Source organism: Argiope bruennichi, chromosome 10 (genome assembly GCF_947563725.1).
Source record: "Argiope bruennichi chromosome 10, qqArgBrue1.1, whole genome shotgun sequence".
In the NCBI taxonomy this organism is placed as follows: domain Eukaryota; kingdom Metazoa; phylum Arthropoda; class Arachnida; order Araneae; family Araneidae; genus Argiope; species Argiope bruennichi.
The window spans coordinates 22673023-22691765 of record NC_079160.1 but is presented as its reverse complement, the minus strand read 5'-3'; the positions used below and the strand labels follow the sequence as shown (position 1 = coordinate 22691765).

Sequence of the window (18743 nt, the reverse complement as noted above, 5' to 3'; positions counted from 1 at the left end):
TGGTTCTTATTTTTCACTTTCAAATGACAACAGTTCTTTAGGGCCTTTACCTTAGACGGTAATCTTTCCAGGAACCACAAAAATGAACAGTCTTTTCAACAGAATAGAGATCGAATTATTGTCGACTTGGCATATATTCGTTTTTCACCGTCGAGGTTCCGTTGTGTAGTGGTTATCACGTTCGCTTTACACGCGAAAGGCCCCCGGTTCGATCCCGGAAGGAACCAGCCCGATTGCATGGTGAGGGATGTCTTTTTTTAGTTCTGTTAAGGAACATGTATTAACAATCTAAAGTGCTGAAAACTTAAAGAAAATTCTACGAACGAGACGACTCGGAAATGTTCTTTCAAATGACAGAAACATGGAATTCTGAGGGAAGATCTAACCCTTCCCGTCGTTTCCGTAGTGTAGTGGTCATCACGTTCGCCTCACACGCGAAAGGTCCCCGGTTCGATCCCGGGCGGAACCATGTATTCGTGGTTCTTATTTTTCACTTTCAAATGACAACAGTTCTTTAGGGCCTTTACCTTAGACGGTAATCTTTCCAGGAACCACAAAAATGAACAGTCTTTTCAACACAATAGAGATCGAATTATTGTCGACTTGGCATATATTCGTTTTTCACCGTCGAGGTTCCGTAGTGTAGTGGTTATCACGTTCGCTTTACACGCGAAAGGCCCGCGGTTCGATCCCGGGTGGAACCAGCCCGATTGCATGGTGAGGGATGTTTTTTTTAGTTCTGTTAAGGAACATGTATTAGCAATCTAAAGTGCTGAAAACTTAAAGAAAATTCTACTAACGAGACGACTCGGAAATGTTCTTTCAATGACAGAAACATGGAATTCTGAAGGAAGATGTAACCCTTCCCGTCGTTTCCGTAGTGTAGTGGTCATCACGTTCGCCTCACACGCGAAAGGTCCCTGGTTCGATCCCGGGCCGAACCATGCATTCGTGGTTCTTATTTTTCACTTTCAAATGACAACAGTTCTTTAGGGCCTTTACCTTAGAAGGTAATCTTTCCAGGAACCACAAAAATGAACAGTCTTTTCAACAGAATAGAGATCGAATTATTATCGACTTGGCATATGTTCGTTTTTCATCGTCGAGATTCCGTAGTGTAGTGGTTATCACGTTCGCTTTACACGCGAAAGGCCCCCGGTTCGATCCCGGGCGTAACCAGCCCGATTGCATGGTGAGGGATGTCTTTTTTTAGTTCTGTTAAGGAACATGTATTATCAATTTAAAGTGCTGAAAACTTAAAGAAAATTCTACGAACGAGACGACTCGGAAATGTTCTTTCAAATGACAGAAACATGGAACTCTGAAGGAAGATCGAACCGTGCCCGTCGTTTCCGTAGTGTAGTGGTCATCACGTTCGCCTCACACGTGAAAGGTCCCCGGTTCGATCCCGGGTGGAACCATTCTTTCGTGGTTCTTATTTTTCACTTTCAAATTACAACAATTCTTTAGGGCCTTTTCCTTAGACGGTAATCTTTCCAGGAACCACAAAAATGAATAGTCTTTTCAACAGAATAGAGATCGAATTACTATCGACTTGATATATATTCGTTTTCACCGTCGCGGTTCCGTAGTGTAATGGTTATCACGTTCGCTTTACACGCGAAGGGCCCTCGGTTTGTTCCCGTGCGGAACTATTTCGGTTACATGGTGAAGGACGTAATTTTTAATTTCTATTCCTTAACATGTAATAGTAATCAAAATTTCTGTCAAATCAAGAAAATTCTACAATCGACACAACTCTGGAAGGTTTTAACTTTGAAATGACTTTTCGAAGGAACTCTGTGGGAAGATGTATCTGGATCTCCTCGGTTCTGTAGTGTAGTGGTAATGATGCTCGTCTCACTCGCTCAATGATCCCGGGTGAAACCACTCTTTCAGGATTGTTATTTTTCATTCTGAAATTCCAACAATTCTTAAGGACTCTTAATGGAGACAGTAATCTTTCCAGGAACCACAAAATGTGTTTTCTTTTCATCAAATTAGATACCGAATCACTGTCCTATGAAATTATAGGTTCACATGTGCTGAAATTTGACCTTATTCTTCTAATTTTTTTTCATATATTTATTAAATTTAATTTATATATATATATATACAGGATGGTCAAAAAAAATTCCCCTATATATGAAACCCTAGCGGCCTGTCCGCTCAACCAATCGAACCAAAATTTCAGACATGGTTGTTTGAAGGTATGCGCTCGAGATTGTGATGATTCTAAACAACGCAGAACTCACGGTTACGGTTACAGTGAGAGAATTTTGAAATTTTCGAATGGCAACACCCACTTTTTCCTTGCGGAAATTGATCAGCGTATTGAAAAACCACAAATAGCGTTGGAACGATTAGCGTGTGACGAAAATTGCGGCCATAAAGCATTTGCAAAGAAGAGCATTATAAAGAACTAATGAGGGAAAAAGAAAAAAAGATTTTATTGGAATCGAAAGTTATAATTACAGGTTTGCAACGTGTTCACCTTCGCAGGCGACAACGCATTGCATTCAGGAGATTGTGGGCAACAATGCCGAACGTAACATGAAAGAAGGCATCTACATAACTTCACGTGTTATGGCATCTTGCAATTCTGACACATCTCGTGGACCAGGCGTGTACACCTTAGATTTCAGATAACCCCAGAACCAGAAATCCATAGGAGTGAGTCGGGGGATCGCGGTGGCCACGAAACTGCAAAGTTACTAGAGATGACTCTATCACCAAAGTGTTGTTGCAGCATTGGTCTAACACATTGGGCGACGTGTGGAGGAGCCCAATCTTGCATCCATACAATGTCCCTAATGACATTTCGTTGCTGCAATTCAGGAATAACGGAATTCTGCAACTGTGTCAGAATTGCAAGATGCGATAACATTTGAAGTTATGCAGATTCCTCCTTTCATGTTACGTTCGGCATTGTTGTCCACAATATCTCGAATGCAATGCATTGTCGCCTGCGAAGATGAACACTTTGAAAACCTGTAATTATAACTTTCAATTCCAATAAACACTTTTTTTCTCTTCCCTCTCTGTGTTGTCATTAGTCCTTTATAATGCTTTTCTTCGCAAATGCTTTACGGCGGCAATTTTCGTCACATGCTAATCGTTCCAATGGCATTTGTGGTTTTTCAATACGCTGATCAATTTGCGCAAGGAAAAAGTGGGTGTTGCCATTCGAAAATTTCAAAATTCTCTCACTGTAACCGTAACCGTAACCGTGAGTTCTGCGTTGTTTAGAATCATCACAATCTCGAGCGCATACCTTCAAACAACCATGTCTGAAATTTTGGTTCGATTGATTGAGCGGATAGGCCACTAGGGTTTCATATATAGGAGAAGTTTTTTTTGGACCACCCTGTATATATATATATATAAAGCATAATTGATCTAAAATTATTCTTTATTACTATATATGCACCTTTCATATTAACTTTTTACTGTTTAGAAGGAATTTTTTTCGGACGTTATTTGCTTCATATTATAAGTATTAAAATCTTCATGTTTCTGGATTGAAAATAATACTTTTAAAATACATATCTCATTCCCACCATATAACTGAAAAATTCGAAGATGAATATAAATTTCAACCAAATTATCATTGCTTGAAATGAACTATATATCCATTTACTTATTTTAATTATTTGCAATTTGAGAAAAGTCATGAGCTTAGAAGTATAAGTCTCATCAGATAATAAGTGGTATGATTGAAATATGTGGCTTGATATTTGTTCTTTGAACATAGATTTCAACTGCTAGTATATTACTGAACACAGAGTACGTTGAACATAAAGATATATACAAAAAAAATCACAAAAATTCATTCTGACTATACTCTCTGGTGATAAAACTATCCATGACTATTCTCTCTGGTGATAATACTATCACTGATTATTCTATCTTGCGTTAAATCTATATCTGGTCTCTGGCGATAAATACTATTACTAGATATTCTTTATGGCAATAAATCTATCACTTATTCTCTCTGGCGATTCTTTATGGGGATAAATCTATCACTTATTCCCTTTGGCGATAATACTATCACTGGCTATTCTCTTTGGCGAAAAATCTGTCACTTATTCTCTTTGGCAATAATATTATCACTGGCTATTCTGTTTGGCGATAAATTTATCACTGGCTATTTTGTCTGACAATAAAACTATCACTAGCTATTCATTTTGACGATAAATTTATCTATGGCTATTTTGCCTGGCGATAAACGTATCACTGGCTGCTTTTCCTGGGGATAATACTATCACTCGCTATTCTGTTTGGCGAAAAAGCTATCACTGTCTATTTTTCCTGACGATAAAAATATCATTGGCTATTCTCTTTGGGGATAAATTTATCACTGGCTATTTTGCCTGGCGATAAAATTATCATTGATTATTACCATTGAAGATAAATCTATCACTCTCTATTCTCTCTATATAATTTTAATTTTCTATATTTTAAATTACTATCATTTCTTACTTGAAGTTTCTTTCACAGGCCAAAAAGCAATCACGAAACTGCCCATCCCATGCAATCGGGGGACGTCTTAACCCGATATTTCGGGGTGGCTCGATCCTGGAGGAACCCCCACGATCCAATCAGATTCACAGGAGTTAACCACATCCCCCGATGGCTTCACACCGACCTCTCCACTCTGGACTTGGATTATTCCAATATACTGAAAGAACGAGAAGTAATGGCGTCCAGCAGGCCGACCCTTCCAGGCAGCTACCAATTTAGAAGCATTCGGCCTTACAACAAGACGAACGATGATTGGTACGATGACTGTCCAAGGGATCACAAACTGTACGAAAGGGATGCAGATAAAGCTACTGAAAAGGCTTTTCAGACCACAAGAATATCCACACAGGCACTAGCAAATGGACAAATGCCCTATTTGAGCTGATTTTGTGTAATAAGAAATAAATGGAAATAATCCAATGTCTGCCCACTCATCACGATAAAAAGATGCATCAATCAATGTACCAATGTTGTAGAGATAATGTTCTACCGAAGAAATAATACAATAAATGTCTATTTGCGTCAATCGGCCATTCTCGTCGGAATCGTCTGATACATTGTAGTCAAGGCCAGATTATCAAATAGGCAATTGCCTAGGATCCTGGTAATATTGTGAGATCGAGAAACTTTAGTGTATTTTCTATATATATTAATTCAATATTTTTTTTAATTTACAATGACAGTGCACTCAGATTAATTCAATTTAAAATCAAATATCGTTTAAATTTTAGAATATTATTCTCTAATCATAAGGCCGTGGTGGCTTGGATGTAAGTTCTAGGCTTCGGAATTGGAGGTTTTCAGATTTGAGACCCGATTCCGCCAAAGAACCGTCGTGTAAGGGGATCTGGTGCACGTTTTATCCGTCGGAATCAAACGTCCTCCCGCTGATGTGACGTGGAAGTTTGAAGGAAGGGGCGCCAGCTTAGGTGTCGTCCTCGTCGTTTGAGTGCGATTCAAAATTACGAGGTCCATCCCAAAATAGCCCTAGTGCTGTTTTAAAACGCAATGTTAATACTACCAACCAACTTATAATCATAACTAATTATCTTTCACAAGTTTTTTATTATCTTTCACAAGCAATTTAAAAAAAAATCTAATTCTATGATTAAAAAATATTCAGATAAAGTCAAAAGAATTTTTTATAATACTTTTTTAATGAGTATTACTTTTATATTTGAATCCTAAATTTCTATTACATTCGAAATACTGAAATCAAATATTTCGAATGGTACCCATAATTATATTTCATCGATTGTTAAGATGTTGCAACGTAAAATTGTCTACATAAAATATTTTTTTTAGAAATACATTATCTAGTAAACTACCTTATCTAGAATAACTTTTAATACCTTATCTAGAATACTTTTTAATACCTTATCTAGAAAGTTAAAGCTGGAAAGGGGCACCCCGAGATTTGCATAACCTAGGGGCCCCTAAAGGATTATATCTTACTCTCGTTACATGTCATTAAAGGCGAAAACTTGAAATTAAAGATTTTATCTTGAATTCTGATCAGAATAAAAGTCATCCACAGAAAGGTAGAAAGCCACTAATTTGGTCTAAAACTAACCGTTACTTAAAACAACTTAATTGGAAAAATGCAGCAATTACTAACAACAGTTAGCCCTTTTAATGTACGTAACTTTGTTTACAAAAGAGAGTCAGTAGTTTCAAGCAATGAGTGTCATTGTTTCATGTTATTCATCCCACAGTATTCCTAACCATTATTAATTTAATATTGTTGTATTCATCATTAATAGTGTTGTATTCATCATTAATAGTGTTGTATTCATCATTAATAGTGTTGTATTCATCATTAATAGTGTTGTATTCATCATTAATAGTGTTGTATTCATCATTAATAGTGTTGTATTCATCATTAATAGTGTTGTATTCATCATTAATAGTGTTGTATTCATCATTAATAGTGTTGTATTCATCATTAATAGTGTTGTATTCAGCAAAAAAATCCAAACTCGATAGTTTGATGCATCTCCACGTTTTAGAACTCTCCCGCCGGCGTCGTGGCATAGATGTAGCGCGTCTTCCCCGTGATCTGGTCTTTCTGGGTTCGAGTCTCGGTTTGGACATGGTTGTTCTTCCGTTGTTGTATCTGTGAGATGTGTGAATGTGCCCTACTGTAAGAAGGGGTTGTGCAAGCGAATGAGTGATGTGTGAGTAGCAAAATCGTACGCTTGGCCCTAGTTGGCGCTACTATAAAAACAAGAGACGCTGCCACACCGGTTTAAAATCGCTGTCTTCGTAACAGCGGGCTTAACCATGGCAAGTGGCATAAGAAACAACAACAACAGAACTCTCCGAGTTTGAGAAACGTATTTTTGGAAAATGGCGATATTTATCACCGTCTATTTCTCTGTTCTGTGACAAAGATGATTAAAACACTCTTTGAGCTAGATGGTTGAAATTCGGTATGTGGTCTTTACCTCAAATTTGTAGATTTCTATAAAATTTTGAACAAAATCTATTCAAAGAAAGTTTGTTCTGTCCGGCTGTTCGAGTACAAGTAAACACGCTAAATACAAAATGAAGAGACTAAATGGATAAATTATCGATTTATCATCTATATTGTGGACAGCATCAAATTTTGAGCCAAATCCAAAAAGAACTTGAACATCTGTCGGTCTGTACTTTCAAAAATATATAAGCGCGGTAAAAAAAATTTAAAGAAAACCGCAATAGCTTAAATATGACAAATTTGTTGTGGGATTTTATGACTACAATCGTAGTTCTGTGACAAATTTTGATTTCAATCGCTTGAGAAAAATGCATCTGAAATACAAATTCGATTTTCAGATTCTATAAATCGCATTCCAATGAATAATAAAGGAAAACCTCGCCAAGAATCACATAACAGATTTAGTAAAAAATAATTAGCTAAATTTGCGCCAAAGATTAATATTTTGTTACTATTGGGCGCCAATGCTTGTAAGGCGTTTTCTGCCTTATCCAAGGTCCACAATTTTTTGCAGAGAGTAGGGATAATACTTTTATCAGAAAATTAACGGAAAAGTTATAGGGAGACTACTTCCTCTGTTTTAATTACAGAATCATTATTTCGTGCAGTTCTTATTCATAATATTGCCGCATTGAAGAAAGACATTCGAATCTCCATGGCCGAATGGTCATGGCACTGGTCTCATAATCAATAGACCCTGAGTTCGAATCCCGCTAGAGACAATGGGGTTCATAGTATGTTTAAATATTTAATTCATTGATTTTATGTTTCCCTTTATTTCATGTTCCAGAAGACTCTGGACATTTCTTTAGTTTACCAGACAAGTGTTCTGGACTTTTCTTACTGTCTGCAGAAAAAAATTCTGGAACTTTCCCTGTTTGTATAAAAGCAGAAGATTTGTCAGTCACTGTATTCTCAGTTCTGAGTTGAGTTAATAAATTGGTTTAGCTCTACTTCTTGTGTGCGTCATCGAGTTCAACACTAGAGTATCTACGTGACAATATTCTTAAACCATTTCTAGTATGATTTAATCATGAAGAACTGTTCTGAATTCCTTGTTCATTTCGGTTGAAAACGTTTTTAAAAAGTTCATATTCAGAATTTCTTTAAAAACCGCTAAGATAAGCATCTAATTGGCACAAAAACGAAGCGTTTAAATGAGCCACTTTCCAAAACTTTCTTTATTACAGGCGCATTGTCTATTGTCTCACTAATATCTTATTCTGATGCGTCTGATCTTCCAGAAAGTTCACTATCAGGATTTCTTAGTCGCTTAGTATTTTTAGCCTTTATTGTAATATTGCATTATCAATACTTTCATTATCAATATAGGGTAAATATATTTTTTATTTCCCCTGATTGCTCATAATTGCTCAAAACATCTTGATCTTCAAAACTGGCTCTACCATTATTTCCCTCTGGAAAAATATATATTGAACAGATTTTTTTTTTCAAATGTATTGTTATTGATTGTGTTTACAAGAATGAAATCCGACTAATAAAATATGACTGTGACCTAATTAGTAGTTCTAACTGTAAACGCTAATAAATATATGATAGTGATTTTAGTTTCAACTTAGTTTAGTTCAGTAGTGCTTTGAGATTTATGTTCGCTATCCGGCCGCTTTATTTCCTTTTATCTCGACAACTAACAAGGAAAGATGTGTTGAGAAGCTTGACAAGTATTGTACAAAGAAGAAAATAGCTCAAAACTAAATGAGCCGTCGTGGCCTGGTGATAAGATCTCGTCTTCTGGGCCAGGTTCGAGACCCAATTCCATCTAAGAACTTTCATGTAAGTGGGTCTGGTACACCCTAAATCTATTGGGGAGAAATGTCCTCCCGCTGATGTAAAGTGGAAGTTTGGAGAGAGGAGGCACTAACCCAGGTATCGTCCTCGTCTTGTGTCCGAGGTCCAAGATCATGAGGTCCTTCTCAAAAAGCCATAGCGTTGATTTTAAAGGGCGTTAATATAAGTAAACTAAATTAAACTTAAAACGGCCAAAAAGAAAGATATGAAACGGGAAGCTAATAATATTGATCTGTAGCAGTTGCAGAAGTAATAAAGTGAGGTACAACATTACCAGATTCAATACGCTGCAACTTTTAAACCAAATTAATTATTATATTCAGCAGAAACTTCAATTAAATTACGATAGTAGCTAATCATTGTAAGATACTCATCATTTTACCACAAAAAATTATAAATAAAATTTCCTGTTAGAATATGCTTTTTATTAATAAATTCTTATCCGTCTTAATTTATGGAAGAAAATCCGCATTTCTATAATAGATTCATTGCATAGTTTTGACAGGGATTTTATAACTATCTAATTAGTATGAATCTTATGGTTATTTTTCAAAAAACAGGTGATACTCTATTCTTTTACCTCTCATTTTTGTTATCTGTAATCACCGAGTTCAAAAATTCGCATTTCGATCAATCTCAGTTGATATTGCATCATCATTTTACTATCTCTCTATATATAATATATATCTTTATGTAGCACAGAAATCAATCTTATTACTTATTGTCGAATGGCAACAATGAAATGTAAACAAAACATGGTGTGAACGTTCAGACTACTTATTGAATGCTTTAATAAATGCACTTCACCTAATGCTTCTCTCGACTAATTAAAGGAGCTGCATGATATTATTAGAAATTCACGGAAATATATTCGCCATATGATCGAAATCTCCATTCAGTGAGAGTAAAAAAAAATGTAAAAGAAATCAGGATTCTGATTCAGACAAAGTTTAATCTACAGCTTAACCATCGTCAGGTAAGTAATCGCTATGATTTACATGGTTAAACCATAAAATCCATTTTTTTTTCAGAGAATATGACGTTATTCAATAAAATAAGAACTATATGAAATAATTAATTGTTTTGATGTTAACTTTAATGGTAACACATTTTATGGCACATATTTTAATTCGTCCGAGGAGTAATTTGCTGTAGAATTGATTCCATTTAATTCATATGTTTCGATCTTATTGAAAAACAAGGCGAAATTTTAACTAATATATTCCGTATTAATAAAATATTTAAACTACCCGAAAAGTCTATATTTAGAGCGAACAAGCTGGCCGCCAAAGGTGGTTCTTACACATTACTTCCTTAGTTAAATATGATTCCACCGCAGCTGTCAAAGAAAGTTATCAATTCACATGATGTTATAATCACATAATGAAAATGAATGCTCATGTTGTATAATACGTAATAAGTGAAACTCATCCATTCAAAAACAAGCAGTAATGAGAAAACATTTCAGAATAGAGTATTGCAATGTCTTGATCTAGACTGATCAAATAACGAAGCAGAATTTCCAGACAATTCTTTATTTTACAGCCCTATATATACAAAAGAACAACTTGTTCTAATCTTGGTTAAATAAATAGTTATTTACACCTGTAGTAGGAGACACAACAGTCGAAGTCGAAGGATTTCATGAAACTCAGTTCTCCCTCAATACGGAGAAACAACACTACAGGGAACTCACAGGTTGTTAGTCAACAAGACCACTTCAGGGGTAGTTCTCCGGACTCCGAACTCGTGGGCGTAGTCCAACAGTCTGCCTGCAATTCGTTTCTTCTCTTCTCCTAAAAAAAAATCTCCGCACTTTATTTCGGCGACAATCTCCGCCTCTTAATTTACATTGGTCATTTGAGCTCTCTTTAGGCCAATCGGGGTTCAGCAATATGCTCTCTCAGCGGCGCCAGTCGGTCGTGGGAAGGTCCTTTGTGTGATGCACCTTTCATAACTGACTATTCTGGAACACGGAGTTATCATAGTCTTTTCACAATGAGAAACATTTAGCATCCAGATGTTTGGACACCCCTTTCTCTTTGAACGTACTCTCAATATCTCTTGGGCTAGGAATTCCCACATGTGGTCTTTCATTGTAGTCGCTAATGAACAGATGCGAGACCACCCAGGTGAAAATATACACCATCTGGTTATCTCGAGGAGTTTGGTAAGTAACAGCCACGACACAGCTGGCTGTAAATGTCTTATCAGTATTGGGAAACGGAGAATGTTACAGTACGATTAAAATGTCTTATAAAACAACTTTAATTCTAAGTAGTAATTATAATAATAATTCATTGTCATTAACTGTATTGTATATTGATGTATCCTTTTTCGGCGATTGATTTCTAAAAGAAGAAAGCGGAGTAGTTACTTAGAAAGGTGGTAATTAGAAAATGAAGTCAGAAATAATAACCAAAGAGAAAAAACGAAGAAAAAAAAATCAAGAGTGCAAAAACAAACTTTGGGTGTGGGCAAAAGATGAAAACTGGCAGGAATGGTTTCCCAGAAACTTTCTCTAATATTCTCTAGTAAAATTTTTATCTAACCCCCACTCCCCCCTCAAAAAATTAGGGACTTTAGATAAAGCAGAGAAAGCCTTACATGGCTTTGAGTATTATAGCTACGAGATATTAACCTTTCGCGTGAATTTTGCCGAGTTAGTATCCGAAAATTGAATTTGTGTTTTAGATGCATTTTTCCAAATCGGATTGGAATAAACATTTGATACACTCATAGTCATAAAAACGGGTAACCAAATTTGATATTTTTACTGTAAGTGACTGCGATTTTGAGCTATCGCGTTTACAAATTTCTGAAAGTACAGACTGACAGACAGTCAGCCCCTTGTTGGACTTGGCTCAAAATTTGGAAGGTGTTTATAATATAGATGTTGTTGTTTCTTATGGCACTTGCCACGGACAAGCCCGCTGTAACGAAGACAGCAATTTTAAGCCGGAAGGTGAGCGTCTCTTGTTTTTATAGTATCGTCAACTAGGGTCAGGACTACGACTTTGCTATTCACGCATCACTCATTCGCTTGCACAACCCCTTTTTACAGGAGGGCACGTTTGCACATCTCACAGATAGAACAGCGGAAGAATAACCATGCCCAAACCGGGACTCGAACCCGGGACGCCGAGATCACGGGGAAAACACGGTACCCTATTTTAGGAAGCCGAATTAATATAGATGTTAACTCTGTATACTAAGTTTTATCCATCTAGCTCTCTTCATTCTGTAGTTATCGTGTTAGCGTATATGCGAACAGCTGGACAGACAGAATTCCTTATTATCGATTTTGCTCCAAATTTGATAGAAATTTGCGAATTAGGTGTAAAGACGATATATCAAATTTCATCCATTTAACTCAAAGCATTTTTGAATGATCTTTGTCACAGACAGACAGGCAGACATAATGCCATATATGTATTAGAACTCAAGGAGATCTAAAACGTGGAGATTCGTAAATTCTCGAGTTCGAATTTGTTCCGAACTATTTGACGATTACAATACTTTCTCTGTACTTCGAATGCGAGGAAATAAAAAGGCACTTCACATATAGCTGGCAATACACTAAGCTGTTCTTCTCTTAAAGCAGCTCAGGCACCATTAAATTCAATGAGAAAATGCTAACTTCGGCTTTCATTATTGTATAATCTGACCATCTCCGATAATAGTGGAGATTGGTACAAAGTAGATCTTCAGGTGCTTGTAGCAAATTTCTTTCAGATTCAACAAAATAATAACTTATTGCATTTCGCTGTTTATTACACAGCACATAGCATTATCATGATGTTGTAAAGAATTACATGATTGCGTGAAAATGATACCTACATTATTCAATTCCTACAATTAGTCCATACTCTCCTTATATATATTTATATATCTTGTTCAAAATTTCAATCGTTAATGAAATACTTTTTATTCATCCACTCAAGTTCAAATACATTTTTTTAAACGTAGTGGATTACACTTGAAGTTAATACAATTTTTTCAAATATTAATTCATTAATTATTAAATTTAATTAATTTGTATTACTTTAAAGGAAGTTTTAGCAGTTTGTAATGAAAATTGAAGTCAACAAGCAGTAGCTCAATCGGTAAAATACAAGGATTTCCGTGTTTTTCACGTGGAAGTGAAGAATGCGAGTTCAATTCTTGCGAAAATCAATAATTTTTTGATACTTAATAATTTTTCTGATAATTATTTAATAAAAAGTAACTAAAATAAAATTTTTCTTTGTTGACCTAAGAAGGAATAGCATTTAAAAAAATTATATTACTTGTTTTTTTATGCAGTTAACATTTCACCTACAAAAAAAAAAAAATAATCATTAATCATTCAAAATAAAAATGAATTGATTCGTGAATTTATAACTTGACATGCAAATTACTAAGATATACGATTTTTGTTATAATTTTAAAAATGATGCCTACTATTAACTGGATGTCTCATTTTACAATTAAAAGCCGCCGTAAAATGCAGTTTTTGACCTTTTTCCATTTTTCTTTATTTTAAATTAGAAATAATATTTCTATGACGTTTGCTTGTGCATAACCATACATTTTTGAATCTATTTTCTTAGTTTCTAAATTTTATTTGGCAACACTTTATCGGGTATTTATTCGCGTTGTCTAGTTCATTTCGATTTCATGCGAATTTCCTTTCAAAAATTGAAAAAAAAATCTACAAAGAGATAAGAAGAAAGCGCTGGTTAATAGATGATTTCATCGACAAATTACAAATCTGTAGTCATTACCGCTTTTTATCACTGCTGATCAAGCATTAATTATTTGAAGCACGGGAAATGTTTAGCAATAGATAACAGCTAGAGCAAGTATCAACAAGAAAAAATCTACAAAGGGACTAAAAGAAATTGCTAGTTAATGGATCCTAATGCTCTTGGAAGAGCTATAGGACTTTACTCAAAATATCGTCTATATATATATATATATATATATATATATATATATATATATATATATATATATATATATATATATATAACGCTTACGTGGATGCAAAATCAGGACATATTTGTTAGTCGTCGTTTAGCAACACTTTAACAACACTTCCGGAAACATCAGCACGCGGTTTGATAAGTTTCAAGCGAACGCTATCCTTGCATCGGTTTGAAAAAATTTTTAACAAAAAATTTACGATCAGAAAACGAACAAATTTTTTTACGATGAGTTTAAGTCGTGCCGTATCGATTTTAAAAGGAAATCGTTTAAAAAGAGAAGACAAGTCGAATGAAAATGCTCAAGAATTCGTTCATAAGAAGATCCAGCCGTAATGAACGAGATAGGGTTAAACGTTTATGTGTACGGAGCGAAGTTTCCGAACTACAGGAGCATAGTTGTGGGACTATGTCAGGACTCTGATCTTTTGCCAGGTACGTTAATGGAAAAAAGAAGTAAATTCAAGTGGCAAATACAAGAAATGTTATGATAAAAAAAATTGTTTTGGAACATCTGTTGAATTCACCGGAAATATTGAAAGACTTACTGATCAGTGATTCAATCAAAGGAAGAAACTACCGGAAGCATATAAGAGAATATGGTAAAAGTTTACAATTGGGTGCCCCTTGATTTTTTGGCGATTTTTTTGACGCCAAGATTGGCGCCAATGGTAAAAATTTTCGTTCAGTATTCTAACAGTAATGTCAATGATGACAAAATGTTATGCAAACCAGAAGTAGTGCTTCATCACTGAAATTGTCGCCAATCAAAGGGGCACCCAAATCTACATTAGAACCGAGAGTTGCTTCCATGGGAGCTCAAATTAAACCTTCTCGATGCAGGGGATTTTTGCGAGTGTACTTTTTGCTTTACATTTTTTATTTCTTTCATTGTTTTAACACATTTTGGAATAAATTGAATCTGAAAATATTCGTTGATAGACTAAAGTAGTTTAATAGATGGCGAGCGAGCGAAGCAAGCTTAGATCGCAAAGCGATCGCACAGGAACTGTATTAGCAGTTCCTGGGGGTTGGCCAGCAGCGGTCGGAGACCCCTATACTCTGTTTCACCCTAACTTGGCAGTAGTGAATATTCTAGGCTTGCCGAATCGCAGTCGTTGTCAGGGGAACTGGGTTACTTTAAAGTACAAAGTTAACTAGAAATGCAGATCGCTGGCGAAACTTTATCTCGCAAATTTTTCGCCAAATAGTAAATATTTATCTACTTTATTATATTATCACTTTATCGGAGAATTAATTGTTTCCTTATTTTCACTATTTTTTTCAGTATTATTGATACATTATTTTAATAAATCTATAAAGTTATTTCATTTCGTTTCATCGTTTCTCAAAAGAAAATCCTATATCTTTCAATATTCTGTAAAGCGTAGTTCGGCTAATGCTTTTCGAAAAAATATCTGTATCATCGTTCACATCTTTTAAAACTTTATCTAATGTTGGGATCTCATTTCTACAAAAAAAATGCATGGATTTTTCGTCAAATACAGGATAATGTAAAATCATCACATTTTACAAGACTTGAATGTTTACCTACTGAGCCTGGTCGTTTCTTTCCAGGGGTACTTACAGGACTGGATGCCTTTATTTTATTTTTCAAAAGGAAAACTGTTCATTGCGAAACACCTGTAAGATGCGAAACTTTATCGACGATTTGATTGATAGAATCTTGAGGGTTTTCTCGGAGTCGAGAATAAACATTTAATATGTTTCTGCATGCTGCACTTTTTGTTGGTTTCACTCATCTTGAAGGTGTGCTCAGCGTAGTCGGTAATAACACTTTCTCTTTTTCGGACATTTTAGTAGTGAGTAGAAATGTCGAATCCAATAAATATTCAACAATCAAAACTAATAACTACTAATGTGATTAATAGTATCAAAAATATCACCTGGTAAAAAAGCGAGAATAAAAAAGTACGAAAGATGATAATGGTTGCGAACTGAATGAAGCTGAGTTGGCGGAGACGTAAAAGAAAAGCGCGCCAAATATTTGACCTTGAAGACCGGTTCCAGCCAAAGTGGAATTCATTATGTCAATCTTTTAGTTTTATTCGTTCGCTTTATTTACAAAATACTTAACAGATAAGCACTTCTAACTTGAGAATAATTTTAAATACATACTGATAACAAAAGGATTTCTGTAATTTATGATATTATTTGATAAATTTCTGCGCATTTTAGCTATTTTAAAGTCGGAATTGATGGGGAATTCTTTCCCAACGCGGAGCGTCACATTTTCTACCTTTTACAATACTGCCAAGTTAGGGTGAAACAGAGTATAGTAAATATTATAAAACCACATGCAAGAAAATTGTGATCAAAAGTTACTAAAGAATCTCTTACATGTAATGACGAATGATGCTATGTGTTAAGTCATATTAGCGTCTTGATTTATGGCAATATAAAGGTTATTTTAGGATGGACCTCGTATTTTTGAACTGCGGTTGGATGACAAGTGATACTTGGATCGATACCTGGATTGGCATTCAACTTCCTTAGCTGCCGCACCACTCTAAAGAGAGAGAATTTGAACTCGAGAGTTTAGCATGAACCAGGCCCGCTTATACTGAAGTTCTTCATTAAAATCAGATCTCGAATCTCGAACTCACAATCCTGAAGCAGAGACCTTAATACCATGCGCCACAGCAGCGCACAAACTATCGCTCAAATCTTCAATGATTTTTGCTCTGAAATATAATTTCGCAGAACTATTTTTCGCTTTATGGGGCTAGTATATTGAGTGCAATACATATTGCTAATGAATAATATTGAGTGCACTAAATATTGCTAATGAATATATTGAGTGCACTTAATATTGCTAATGAATAATATTGAGTGCACTAAATATTGCTAATGAATATATTGAGTGCACTAAATATTGCTAATGAATAATATTGAGTGCACTAAATATTGCTAATGAATATATTGAGTGCACTAAATATTGCTAATGAATAATATTGAGTGCACTAAATATTGCTAATGAATATATTGAGTGCACTAAATATTGCTAATGAATAATATTGAGTGCACTAAATATTGCTAATGAATATATTGAGTGCACTAAATATTGCTAATGAATAATATTGAGTGCACTAAATATTGCTAATGAATATATTGAGTGCACTAAATATTGCTAATGAATAATATTAAGTTCACTAAATATTGCTAATGAATATTGGCAGTTATACTCAAGAAAGTCTAACATTTTTATTATTATTATTATGAGCATATTTGAAGTTCAAAAGGGCACTCAGTATCACTTGCACAAGTTCACAAATTAAAAATGCGAGTACAGCTAAAGAAAAAATCCGTTCTGATGTATGAAGAAACTGCTTAACTTATAAGTGGGGAAAATATTAGACTATTTTCTAAAAAGAAAATACATTTATTCAGTAATTACAAACCTTAAATGAGTTTTTCTCAAAATTATTTTTAGAAGTAAATTATCAATATTAACATAATATATTCAACACTATTTTAAATTGCTCAGTAAAGTTTTCAGGAAGGTTTTCTATATTATTGTCTTAAATTGAACTAAAGGTTCTGATATATATTATTACGAAATTTCCGGGGTTCGTTTGGATAGTGGGAGTTATATGGTGTGGAGAACGCTCAATCAGCAGGCGACAGTAGAAAATAAAACAACGACGTTTATTTACACGAAGAAACACAGGACAGCACAAAGACGACAACTATATACAGCACAAAAGACGATTATCTTCAGCCAAGACGTGCAGCATACAGCAAATCTCTACTGTAGTCAGTAACGCACAGCTTAGTTCAGCACTAGCTTCACTCCGTCGCTGCTCCGCTTATCTCTGGAAGGCCAGTTCTTTACTGTCGATCCCGACTACGACGACTCTTCGACGACACTGGTTCACGACTACTCGGCAGCTGCGGCTGCTTCCTTTTATAGGTCTCAGGAGGCGGGGCTAGAAGCCTCTCGACCAATCAGGAACGTTCGAGGCGTAACTCGGTTCCTACTAGTCGGAACGGGAAAATTCTCGATGTTTCGGATATAATCTAATTTGGCGCCAAAGTCGCCAAATTCGTCGCCATGTTTGTCGCCAAGCTCTGGAACCTCCTATGGAACCAACTATGCTGGGAATCCGCATCACAGATTCGTAACAATATTTAATGTTTCTTTTTTATTTATATCCCTATCTAATAAAAAAATAATTGGAAAATTAGGAAAACAGTCTATATTATAACATATAAACTTTTATAACATTTCTGCATTTTATTCAATCTTTTAGATTTTAGTTTCTTTTAAAGAAAAATATGTTTAGAACCAAGTATATAAAGAAAATTATGATTATCCCACTATTATTTTTTGTAGCTCAATATCCATTTTGGTTAAATTTTGTTGAAACTTGCTACAAATCAGTCAATTAAAATAAACACACATACACAGAAGTTTGTTTTTTATATATTTATTATTTTTATGTAATATTTAATTAGAAAACAAATTTTTTAAATATATATATATCTTTTTTCAACTGGTTCAGTAGTTTTTCATATAATTTTTAATATACAGAACTGCCAGAGCAGATCTAAAATATTATACCTTATTAGTTCTAATTTAATCAACGAACTTCGCTAAGGTGAATGCAACACAAACACATATTAAAAATAAAAATTACATCACACATCACTGAAATGACGCGAAAAAGGGATTTGTGAATAAAAAACATATACGTCTGCCAAACTTATGACTCACAACATGCACAATTTTACTTGTTTATTTTTATTATTGTTATTTCAGTTACAACTTTCATAAGTTCATAAGCTTATCGTTATCTTCCCTTTTGATTGGAACTGATATCTGAAGTACGAGCAGATTTCTTTCAAAAAAACAATAAAAACTGATAAATGCTTTTGAATATTTTATACGCTTAGATATATTCAATAAATCTTTTTTTAAAGTCTTCATAAGAAGCTATTAG

At 34.8% G+C, this 18743-nt stretch overlaps 1 protein-coding gene and 6 non-coding genes across 7 annotated transcripts; 6 read left to right on the top strand and 1 right to left on the bottom strand.

The window, feature by feature from the left end:
• Nucleotides 1–154: 154 nt before the first annotated feature.
• Trnav-uac (transfer RNA valine (anticodon UAC)) lies at nucleotides 155–227 on the top strand. The gene has a single exon. It is a non-coding gene; the product is annotated as a tRNA-Val (tRNA).
• A 169-nt stretch (nucleotides 228–396) lies between these two features.
• Nucleotides 397–469, top strand: Trnav-cac (transfer RNA valine (anticodon CAC)). The gene has a single exon. It is a non-coding gene; the product is annotated as a tRNA-Val (tRNA).
• A 162-nt stretch (nucleotides 470–631) lies between these two features.
• Nucleotides 632–704, top strand: Trnav-uac (transfer RNA valine (anticodon UAC)). Its single transcript has one exon. It is a non-coding gene; the product is annotated as a tRNA-Val (tRNA).
• Nucleotides 705–871: 167 nt separating this feature from the next.
• Trnav-cac (transfer RNA valine (anticodon CAC)) lies at nucleotides 872–944 on the top strand. Its single transcript has one exon. It is a non-coding gene; the product is annotated as a tRNA-Val (tRNA).
• Nucleotides 945–1106: 162 nt separating this feature from the next.
• Trnav-uac (transfer RNA valine (anticodon UAC)) lies at nucleotides 1107–1179 on the top strand. Its single transcript has one exon. It is a non-coding gene; the product is annotated as a tRNA-Val (tRNA).
• A 169-nt stretch (nucleotides 1180–1348) lies between these two features.
• On the top strand, nucleotides 1349–1421 carry Trnav-cac (transfer RNA valine (anticodon CAC)). The gene has a single exon. It is a non-coding gene; the product is annotated as a tRNA-Val (tRNA).
• Nucleotides 1422–6228: 4807 nt separating this feature from the next.
• On the bottom strand, nucleotides 6229–6558 carry LOC129987466 (uncharacterized). Its single transcript, XM_056095446.1, has one exon. It carries the CDS (start codon nucleotides 6556–6558, stop codon nucleotides 6229–6231), a length of 330 nt encoding a protein of 109 aa, XP_055951421.1.
• Between the last annotated feature and the right edge of the window lie 12185 nt (nucleotides 6559–18743).

Bases quoted from the DNA above. Each gene is read 5' to 3' on its own strand.
- LOC129987466 (XM_056095446.1), bottom strand. From the start codon at position 6,558: ATGCCACGACGCCGGCGGGAGAGTTCTAAAACGTGGAGATGCATCAAA.